Source organism: Coturnix japonica, chromosome 7 (assembly GCF_001577835.2).
Source record: "Coturnix japonica isolate 7356 chromosome 7, Coturnix japonica 2.1, whole genome shotgun sequence".
Lineage (NCBI taxonomy): Eukaryota > Metazoa > Chordata > Aves > Galliformes > Phasianidae > Coturnix > Coturnix japonica.
This window is the reverse complement of record NC_029522.1, coordinates 15155492-15167633: the sequence shown is the minus strand read 5'-3', so window position 1 is coordinate 15167633 and position 12142 is coordinate 15155492. Positions and strand designations below refer to the sequence as shown.

General features: G+C 36.1%; 1 protein-coding gene across 1 annotated transcript in view; it reads right to left on the bottom strand.

The window, feature by feature from the left end:
• The window catches only part of OLA1 (Obg like ATPase 1), an 82182-nt gene that overhangs the window by 30835 nt on the left and 39205 nt on the right, over nt 1-12142 (bottom strand). Inside the window, exons 6-7 of the mRNA XM_015868445.1 lie at nt 5900-5980; nt 5545-5642 (exon numbers count right to left, since the gene is read on the bottom strand). Coding sequence (XP_015723931.1) covers nt 5545-5642; nt 5900-5980 — 179 coding nt within the window. The remainder of the gene's footprint in view (nt 1-5544; nt 5643-5899; nt 5981-12142) is intronic.

The window sequence follows — 12142 nt, the reverse complement described above, 5'->3', positions numbered from 1 at the left end:
TAGGTTTTTTGTTTGTTCTTAGCAAAATTTGCAAAGCTCATGTACAAAGGCTGCTCTGAAAGTAATGCCTTCCATTTTATTACATTAGTTTACAACATCAGAGGTGAATGTTGGTGATGTGGCAGTGGAAGCTGAATCTACTCAACAATATTGCACTACACTCTGTAGCCATGTGACAGATGGGGGTAGAGGAGCAGTCTAACAAAATGGTGTCTGACATGGAAGAGCAGATGAAGCAAAGGTGTGCCACTGAATTCCTCTACATGGAAAAAAATGACACTCATTAACATTCATTGATGTTTGCTGAATATTTATGGAGACCAAAACAGTGGATGTGAGCATAGCAATGCAGTGGATGGTGCATTTTGCCAGTGGCTACAGCAGGTCACCTCTGCTGGTGCACTTTGACAAGCACAGCATACAGGTTCTTGTTTGTCACTGGCAAACATGCATAGCTAGTGGTGGTGACTACGTTGAATAACAGAGTTCTATAGCTGAGAACTTGCTCTATCAAATACTGTTTTGCGCTTTTTCTATCTGTTGTAGTTTCCACAGATATATACAGGAGGCAATACTTTGACCTACGTATCTCAGACAGCATTTGAAAAGGATTAAAAGACAGACAGTAGAATAAATGGTGTTTTTGTGGAAATGAGATGTTTCATATTTTTATTTAGTCATCATAATTACAGCTGTTAAAGAGACGGAGCTGGCCTGCAGCTGTTCTTTCTCTTTATTTTCTATAAATCTATTTCACAAAACCACAGAATTGCAGGGACTGAAAGGGACCTCAAGAGATCACCGAGTCCAACCCACCCCACTGAAGCAGATTCCCTGCAGCAGGTCACACTTATTAGAACTAGGGTTCTTAAATATACATACCCTTATTCTGCTCATTAAAACATTTTACTTCATGACACATTAATGTTACCATTCCACTATGATTTTTTTTTTCTTTTTTAAAAATATCTTTAGAAGGTCTTAAACTGAAACACATATAAAATACTATGGAAGAAAATAACTTTATTTAAACACAGAGATCAAATTCTTACTGTTGTCAAGTCGAAGGATCTATACAAAAAGTACCCTCTTTATCAAAGTATACTCCTCTAAAATTAGACATTATTTAAGTATGAATGGGGAGGTTTGGGAACTAAGGGGTATTTTAGTCACTGAATTTAAGTTTTCTTAACAGGTGTACTGAAGATATGAAAACCTTTTGAATAGCATTTCTCTTCTCACAGTCCTCTTGCTCCAAGTTCTCTGCATTCTATCAGCATGTGAAGTTCTGCTAAGATGGTGAACACACACCTACTGGAAAACTTTCTTTTCTAAATAGTCCAAAAGTGAAAGAGTGAGTCAGATAAATCCATACATAAGCCCATTGGGCCTTCCTTGCACTTTACTCTTGATTTTCTTTCTTAATGTCAGACTTCTTTTTTTGTTGTTGTTATATTTAGAACATCTGAAGCAATATGGAAAAGATGAAGAGAAAAGAATAATTCACTCTTATACTGTAAGATCTAAGGAGCATCAAATGAAATTATGATGTGGCAGATCCAAAACAAGCATAAGGAAATACTTCTCCATATCACACATAGTTAAACTGTGGAAGTCCCTGCTCCAGGATATTGGGATGCTGAAAGTACAGTTAGGTTCAAAAGGTCAATGGCTATATTCATAGAATAAAAAACAGTAAAATTATCTAACACAAGTATATCATATCTGGCTTAGCCAGTTCTACACTAACAGATTGCAAGAAGCTGGGCATATATACTCATATATTCCTGTTTGCTTAATCTTCCTATAGTCTTCCCTGGACATCTGCTAGTGAACTGTCAGAAGCATGATACCAGAAGAGATAAATGTTCCATCTGACCTAATTATGGCTTTTTCAGACTAAGACCATAAAGAATCCTACAAGAATTAACAGGAAAAGGGCTACTTATTAGACAAATGTACCTTCTTAAACACACAGGAGTCAGATACGTGAAGAGAATTATCCTATTCCATCAGTACCCATTTAAAGACACATTGTTCAAAAGAAACTTAATTGGGATACTATACAAATTCCCAGTTTCATACTTGATACTATAAAATCTTTAATGCCATAATCAGTTCTAAGATGCAGTAGCCTGGAAAAAAAAATGTCACTTGTTTATATCAGAGGTGTTGAGTCAAGAAAGAAAAAAAAAACAGTGTATGCAACCCTGACACACAAAATTGTTCCTGGCACCTCTGCAAAGAACCATTCCAAAATACTGCAGTGAACAGTATGCTGAGCCTTACCTGCTTATTAATTAGCTCAACATATTTCATAATTGGATTCTATAGTATAACCTCTTTAAGCAAGACTAAAAGGTAAACCCTTAGCTAGGTGAAGACTGCTCAGTCTCATGTCCAGGGTTTATGTGACATTTTCTAACTCAGAAAGCAGCTTCAACTGTAAATGAATGGGCTTTTTTGGAACACTTTCATGATTAAACTCATATATATCACGAAAAGGCAGTAGTATATCCGTGTGAAAATAATTCCAAATTATTAAAAAATGGGCTTAAGCATTCACTCAGATCGCAGCAATATGTAGTAAGAATGGTTTCAGTGGATTCCTCTATACAAGATTATGATTACTGTCATCTGATCATAACACAAGTGCGACTAACGCAGCTGCCATGTCAGCTTCTCTTCAGGGGCTAGGTCTTAATCATAAATCAAAGGAATGACTAATTCAACATTGTTAAAACCAGCAAGTAGCTGCTTGGAGCCATTCCAGTTTTTACATCTTTCAAAAGGTCAATACACCTACTCAGACACACAATAGTCCTATCTTTCACTGTGTTTTCTTCTTTTCTAGGATTGAAAAATAACATGTTAGCACTTAAACGTAAGTATGTTTTAACTAACAATTAAAATGTTCATTAATTCTGAAAGAGTGACCCAGTAAAACAAAGCCAGCTTTAGTTCTCCTTTCATACCCACAGTCGAAAAGCCTCTTTGCTGTTCTAAATACTTCTATAGTTGTAAAAGTCTCACAAAAACATTTTACAGCTGAGCATTTCCTGCGTTACCCTTACTTTTGTTACAGCAATATTAACGAATTAAACTGAGAAATAAACTTTTTCAAGTTGAATGACTAGTCTAAATGTGGCTTACATTTCAAATATGTACCTTTACCCTCAAAATAATAACAAAAAATCACAAATTAAGTGGCATCTAACAGCAAAATATATTGTAATCATTTACATCTGCTTACACCACACAAATGGCAAAAGCCTACCGTTAGCATGCTTTATAGAAAAAAATTATTCTGCTCTTAAATATAAAAGCTTTGCTGCATAAACAGAGGATTTAAAGCTGTAGCAGAGTGGCTGAATGAAGGAAAATGGCAATCTTTTTGGTTCTTGTAGATGCCTTTCCCTATCACACAATGTTTCCCACTCATAAATACATGACAAATACTTCCTCAATCATTTTTTACGAGCAGGGATGCACAGGGGGTAGTCAATGGCTAGCTTGAGGGAAAATAGGAACAGCAGGAGGCAGAAACTGTACTGAAAATGGCTATGTGGTAAATTCTCTTCTGGAACATCACTCAGCTACCCAGGCTTTGATCTTTCGGCTACAATTACACTAACATCCATGAGATCTGGACATATTTTTTTAAAACTAAATTATTAATTGTAATAGAAACAGTTAAACCATTTCATTATATGACTCCCCAGTCCAACAGTCTGATCTTTTTTTGCAAATTAAAAATTGTAATTTATACAAAGATATGCTTTCAATTGGGTTTAACTATGTCATCATCACAACTAGTCTCACAAAAAACATGGGGTGACTGGCGACAGCTAAATCACAGACTGGCGTCTCCTAAGTAGTCTGTCTACCATTAGGGTCTGGGAAATGGTATTTACTGTACAATTAGAGCCAGCGAGCTCTACCTGTAATCATCCAAATACAGGTGTGAGGATCCCTTTTGGACAAGGAAACTGATGCATCCATTTTCACATAAACTTCCACGAATGTACTGTTTCAGCAAACCTCAGGAAACCTCAACATTTGCACTCAGGAAAAAATATCACCTGACAATAACAGAATGACTACTACTACCCTGATTTTAAAGACTTTCTTGGACAGAAACAGTTTTAATGTTCAAACATTCCTACCTACGAAACATTCAAAAAACAAATAAACTAATTTAATAATTATAGAATCCAGCCAAACATGAAAAACTTCAATTACAACACTGGCTATTGAGTTCAATCCCAAAGTCTGTTTTTTGGGCCTGAGATGGGATGCTATCAAAAAGATTTTGATCTTAAATACTAACACAAAATGTCTTGGGAGTATCAAAAGGACAGTTTTAGTTGCAGTAATTTCACAGAATTTATTCTAATGATTTATTGGAGTTAACCATCTGACATTAATTATTGTTTTGGCTTCCAGTCTATGAATGTTTATTTTTCAGTTTAAAGCCTTCTCACTCTTTGATATCATATGGAAATGAGAATTTTTAATGGAAAATTGAAACCATGTGCATCTAAGTACTTAATGAAGTACAGGGAGAAACAGAGGGTGTACTTTAGGAGAATTCAGATATTCCGCTTTGGATACTTTTGATTTGTTTGGATGAGCTACACACATATATCTGTTTGCAAACATGCATTTGTGCATCCTCAAAGTATTTCACAAGTGTTTAAAGATCTGAGTACTAAAAAAAAGGCTTTTTTTTTTTAATAAACAAAACATGCTGCAACTGATTTTTTTTTTTTTCAGACTATACTATTTAATCTCTTCTTTCCTCCCCAAACTGAATATTTTCCCATCTAGAGTTTCCTATGACATACTAAATGTTGTACTTCTCAACAGTGGATTTCCACCATGCCTATCTACCATGCTAGCCCCAAATCTTCATTCAGCTCATTGAATGCCTGATAAATACATGATGGTTGAGAAATCAATTTAAAGTCACATTGATGTCAGAAATACATGAATAAATCCTGCGCTGTCCATGACATTAAAGATCATCAAGACAGGCCTATGAACTGTAAGCGAAGTGTGAGCAGTAGCAATTAAACCAGATAACAGCAAACAGAAGTGCACTGCTAAACTGTACAATTTTGCCAGTTTGGAAGTTCTCTGTGCAACTGACATAGCATTAGTTCTCTGGCATTCAATTCATTCTCTTGGAATGAAAGAGATGGTGTTCAGATGATCAGAATAATTCATGATAACAAGCAACACACGCTTTTTGAATTAGTAGTTCCAAAACAAATATTTCCTTCATAGCTAATGGATTTACATAAAAATATAAGTAAGGAAAATATATTTTTTCTATTCTATATTTTCATTTATGGTTTCACCACACGTACTGTACTCAAGCATTATGTCAGTGGGAGCATAACAAACAATGAAAGTGTAGCATCAGTTTTAATTCCTTTAAGAATTAATATATTTTGACTTTAATGAGCAAGGAATTATTCACTGTTGAACAAAATGTGATATAGAAACACATATTTAGATATTTAACCTGAACATACTTACCATTTGTTTTTCTTTCTAATGTAGTCTTTTTCAGAGAGGTTAACCAGATAAATCATGGGTTTTGAAGTGAAAAACAAATGTTTGTTCAAAACATCGATCTAGAAGGGAAAACGTAAGAGGAGAAATTTAAAAACAAGTTACATCAACCTGAGTTAAATTCAGGACCATTTTCCTTGAGGCATTTCTGAGAAGGCAACAGAATTAAAATCTAGTACATAGGTCACACTGTCACACAGAACTGACAACAGATATAACATACACCACACTGTGAATGTGAATTCTTTAAAAAAACATGAAAAAAGACAGTAACAGGTTGCAAAATTAGATACTTCATGGGATAACGCTTATAGCCTACCTCTTTGTCATTCCAATCATGATAGAAGCGGACAGCCTTCTTTTCGTCTATTACCCAGGTTTTGATTTTGCACATTACATCCTAAGAAAGATTAAAAGAAAAAAACACAAACGAAGTCAAAACTCATCTGGACATCAGACAATTCTGTTCCATAAGCAAGACATGTACAAATTAAAATTCAGCATGAACACGCTAATTAAAAATTAGACAACATACCTTAAACAGAATTTTTACCATCTCAGAAAAATAAAAATTCCTGACTTAAGAGACTTTAAAGACAAACAGCAATTATTAAAGCGATACAAATCCCATCATCAGGAAGTTAAATACATGAGATCCAAGTATCATCTCCTGCCATCAGGAAAATTAGCAGAGCTCATAAAATGTATGCAAAAATCAGTACATTTTAGATTGCTTTTCAAACTCAGTAAGACGCGACATTTCAGCATCCAGCGGGAAAGACCACGCACAATATAAACATGCCATTAAGAAAAGGGAATGGGAGGGAAAAAAAACACCGCAAATATATTTTTTTAAATTGTTCGCCACAGAAATTGAGCCTATTATTGATGATCCACCCTTCAAAAAATTAATTCAAATGGCCAGAGCCCCTTTTATTCCGCATTAATTTTTCGCCAACACCTTCTCCCTCCCCCCCAAAATGAAACCTGCCAAAGCCTCCATTACACAATGGCAAGAGCCTTGCTCTGGTGACCTCCAACCAGCTGCATTCACTTTCAGAACATCTCTCTCCGCAGGAAATCTAAAGGCCTTTTAGTTAGCAAGCTAGTGTGCATTCAGAAGGAGTAACTGCAGGAAGAGCCCAATGTGCTTTGTTTCTCTGGCCTTTCTTCACAGAAAGATTAATCATCTGTGAAATGGAAACGGCAAACAGCAAGTGACACAAACTGAACCCTTCAAGCCTTTCCTCATCAGTTTTGTGGTGCTGAATCTGAAAGCTGCGTGTGGCACGGCTCTCCTTACAGGCAGGTGTTAATAAAAGGCTCTCGGGTCTGAAAGGTCACCCTTGGCTCTTCTAGGAGTAGTACATTTCTGAGTCGTCGATTTTTCTGAGAGATAATTTATGATCACGCTTTAAATAATACTTTATTTTTTATTTTATTTTTTGTTATAATTGACGCAACTGAGAATCAGGGTATTTAAAACACAAAGAACCGTTCCCTGAACCATTGAGCGCACAACACTTTTTACACTTAGTGCTACACGGCTGAGGCACATTATAAACAACCACAAATAACATCAGTATTTACTACAGCCTTTTCTAGTCGAGCAGTTGCTGCAGTGAAAAACAAAGACAAAGCTCTTCGAAATCTTCAGATCCTGATTTGAAACCCTCCAGGAACAGGACTCCCCACAGATTTTAACAAGGAAGGGGCATGCTAAAACTTTTAATGAAATCTAACATGTTCTGACGAAGAATAATCACTTTTACTCTCCTATAACTGAATTTCACTCATAAACGTTTAAAAGTGGCTAATATAACACCATTTCCTACAAGGAGAAGATCAAAGTGCTATATTACAAATGCATTATGATTAAAAAAGCACTGTGCAGCTTTGCTATTAACTGTTCTTTAAACCCTAAAAGGCTTCCCATAGATCTCACTTGGCACTGCATATACAACCTTTGACAAGTAATGTAGACCATTTTTATTCATTGCCTAAAATTGTAGGCAATTATGTGCGTCACACTGGCCACCTGCAAATTCTGAATGCCTGCTCCAGTTGTCAGAGCAAAAAACTAATGTCGGAGGGGATTAATCTAGGGGGAGAGAGTCCTCTTTAATGGCTCCAGCAGGTGAAATGGCCCAGCTGGTTACTGTGATGAGTGGCCAGAACAGCTTATGTAGAGACATGCAACAAGATTACACATAAAGAAGAAAACAGTGGTGCCATCTTATCTTTAACCCTATCTGCTTTCTATTTTTTTAATTAATCGGTATAAACGAGGCAAGGGAAGCAATTCTAACGATAGGTACTTTTCATTTAGAATCTTTATCTTCAGCTTTTGTTCAAACACACAGACAAAAAAAAAATTAAAGAAAATCAGCACAATCTCAAAGACTCCTGGTCAGCAGTGAAGGAATTCTGACTGCACAACATTTCAGGTTTTACCATAATGCTATAGGTACCTACCATGTGGTTTTCAGCATTATAATTCCCCCCCAAACAGCAAAACATTATTGCATATAAACTACAGTTGATAAAAGATTTTCAGAAGAAAGCATTATAGCAATAGTTGTTAAAGACAATCTTTTAAGCTCAAGTAGCAGTGAAATGTTTTCTTTCTAATTACGCTGTAAGGGGTGCAATGCATTGTGGGCCCCACAGAAAATTCAGGAATCAATGCAGCAAACAATATTTGCTCTTTCTAAAGCATATTTAAGCACACAGATTTAAATCAGAGCTTATCTTCCACATTCTGCTTCCTACAGCAACCTATCTAAGCCCATTTTGACACAAATCTAACTTTTCAGAGTTAAGCTATAGGTACCCAACTTCATGCAGTTTGCAGCTGTTGTTCAAGAGGAACAATTCCATGGGTAACCTGAACAGGGAAGGCTGACCAACCCAAGGTGATGCACAGAGCCAGCAGCTGTCTGAGCGCAGAACTGCTTCAGTTTTACGGAGAAACAAGCAAAGCATTGGAAAGGTGTACTTAGAGAAAGAACAGAAGCTTGAAAGAAACAGAAAATCTGTTTGAAGCAAGAAGATGCAAAGAAGAAAAATAAGAATGAATCATTCCTAAAGGAATTTTTTCTGATGGAATATGTAGGCAGCTACAACAGGTGGAACATAAGGCAAAATCCACTGCTAAAATGACATGAGTGATAGAGGAACTCAAATTCTCCCGCACCAATGGTGGTGTCATATTCAAATGAGGTTTAATATAATCCCTTAGCAACAAATATGCTACATTCTTGTGACAATATGAAGGCAACTATTCCCATCTACTTATTGTTCACTTGGCTGCCCTAGTACACCAAAGAAACACACAAAAAGCACACTTTGAAGCTATAATTCATTAAGCACCATTTTTAGTTTTATTAATTGCTTCTTTTTAGGCCCGATGAAAGAATATGAACTGACCTTTTTATCTTCACTATCATCGTAACAGTCATTTAAACACATTTAGTCATTACTCTAGTTAACACCAAGATGCTTAAATAAGAGAACGTGGAGCAATGATCTGCTTGGTTTCATTAGGGCTGGCCTCCCCAGTTGCACACTTCGAGGTCAGCCTGCCACCAGCAGAACAATCCACTTCTCCTCACTGGTGACAAGAGAAATCTCTTGTTTTTCAGCCAGCAGCATTATAGTATGCGTCACTTAAAACATCATCAAAACAGCTCCCAAAATCCAACACACAATTGCAAACTTATGAAATACAGGAAACATCAAATACCACCGTTTTAAACATCAATTCATTTCTGACTATTTCCTTGGCAATACATTTAGTGTACATGAATACTTGGTGTAATATGCAATACTGACTTTGTCCTGTCTCATTTCTCACTGATGATGAGCAGTCAATGCAGAAATGTTAAGCAGGAATTTCACAATACATACTTATTTATAGTATTTTATAAAGTTGGGACATTCAAATTGCATCTAGGAGATTTATCAAGATGTGCTCAAGAGACACTACTGTGTAGAAAAATGTGCATACATTAATAAACTCTCTGGATGGATGATAGTAATAATGTGTGCCTATGCCAAATTCTTCTTGCAGCATGAGGGACTAAACTGAACCTTGGAAAACTCACTTGCCTACTTGGCATCAGAGAATTGTGAGGCTTTTGTTGGAAATTAGCAGGGCATGTAATTAACTTCCGCAAATTTAATAAAGAAGTAAGCAGTCGTGAGGATTATCACTTCACACTTCAAAGTGCAAGTGAACTCTCCACGATTCTGTAGGCAGTGCAAAAGCCTCTGCTACTATGGAGAGTGACTGTGAGTATGACACTGTTCTCTTCCCCAGAGGGAGATATTTCTGAGGGAAATGTGGAGTGCTTCCTAGCAGCTTATTCATTTGCTTCAGGACTTCCAAGAGTATAGTAACTTGGAAGTTACTATACTTCTATAGTAACAGTAACTGACCGGCCACCTGCCAGCACTTGAAAAGCAGATAAACGTGTTTTATTAAAGTATTTCAGCTTAGGCAACGCTACACCCAAGTAGAACTTGGCAAATGAGGTGTAATTGTCCACATTTTATCAACTTCATTGCTCTGTTCCTCTCACAAACTGTACAAACTACCTAAAGCATTTCCTGTAGCTCTTAGCTAGCACCTCGCATTTCATACATGAGTCACAGCAAACAAGCAATGAAGGTAATAGTGTAAGGTGAACACATTCAGACTTCCCTCAAGAATCAGGCTGGGCCACATAGAAGTGTTTAACTAAAAAACAAACACTGCATACGCTAAATGGATTCAATACTACCTAAACCAGTAGTGATAGAATGTAACTGTCGATCAACAACTCCTTGACTTTCTGATGACGCTCCAAATAAATTGTTTGCATATTGCTAGCTATGTCTTGTCAGCACCCAAAAAAGACCATTTTGTTGACAGATGATGAGAGTAAATGACTATGAGGAGCATGAATCATACAAATAGTGAGCAGAACTGTCAAAGATTTAGTGAAAGCAAACAATGCGCTTCAGTACAATAAATTCAAGCTCAGAGTACTGGATAGAGGATGAGTAAGTATGGACATGGTATTTACCAAGTAGAGAACCTGCTCTTCGCTAGAATAACTGAGACTTGAAGGTTACAAGCAAATGAAATGTACGTTAACTAAGAAACTAACACAACACTTGAGTATATAAGTACTAACGTCAAATGCTTCTACGCCTTTCTGATGAAATACTAAACAATTAAAGATTACAGAAAAGGCATAGAAGGTTTTGAGCAAGTGCTTATACATGAAGATCCAGTTGTGCTTAAATCTTACTTTTCTATTCTTACTGCATTTTATATATATAAAAATAATTAACAAAAGCCTCAAAAAACACTAACACTGAAAACATGTGGCTGAAAAATTGAAGCTTGACAAATCCAGAATAAAAGCATATTTTAAAACATGTTTTATTTATCAGCATTAAAGACAAACCAGATCGTCACTATGATTCCATCTTTCTAAATAGCCATAGTGTTTTTTCAGACACATAGACAAATTATACATGTCTGCAGAGAGTAAAGAGTATTCCTAGCTAGTTAAACTGGGCTGATCCAAAAACAATTTATTGCACCCACACCACTCAACATTTAACATTTCCTCATTAACACAATGAAATATATGGTAACCATATATGTCCTTCTGTTCACGGCTTTCCTGGGAAAACCTCTTTCAGCTCTACCTGGCATAACCCCATCTCAGCACTTTCCTTAGAGCCTTTCTGGTAACGTATAAGAGAGAGACTAAAGTGATAAAATAAGAATTTATGATGAAAGAAACGTTTAGAAACAGCTGTACTTTTAAGGGACAATTACAATAAAATTTCAAGTTTTTAAGACAATATCACATTTTCCAAGTGCGTTAAGCAGTTAAATAAGCTGTAGCAGCTGGGTGCAAGGAAGAGAACAAGTCAGGTACTGCAACAACTGGAGTGACAGTGAGCTCCTCTGAGGTACAAAACAATGTCTAATCTCTTACAATTCCCTTGCTCACTGACTTTAATAAAAATACAATGGGAGAAGTAATGGATTTAGGACAAGTGTATTATCCTTTCTTCTATTCAATACATCCTAACAGAGCCAGTACAAGCTGTACATGGTATAAGTTTTACTCAGCGCTAGGTGTCAAATGTTTATGAACCACTGCGAGTACTTGCACTAAAAACATTCTAAAAGCATTCCAGACAACATAACTCATGTTAATAAACCTCAAATTCTCCTGTGTTGGCCAGCTTTACAGGTTTAAATGCAAAAAAAAAAAAAAAAAAAAAAAAAAAGAAACAACATAAAGATATATTGAGTCCTAGATTCTAGAAGAAAAATAAGTATACATGAATACAAAAAGTAATTCGTCTTCAAGTGATTATTTCTCACAGTTTAGAAAATCAGAAAGGGAACTTGAACTGAAAATCAAAATGACACATCTTTGACGCAAATTGACTAAGCTTTTCTTACTGCATTTGTCTACACATATCCTCATTTCCAAGAAATTCTGTGTGAGAATACTTGTCCAAGAAGTAAATAAAGCCAACTGAGAAAGGC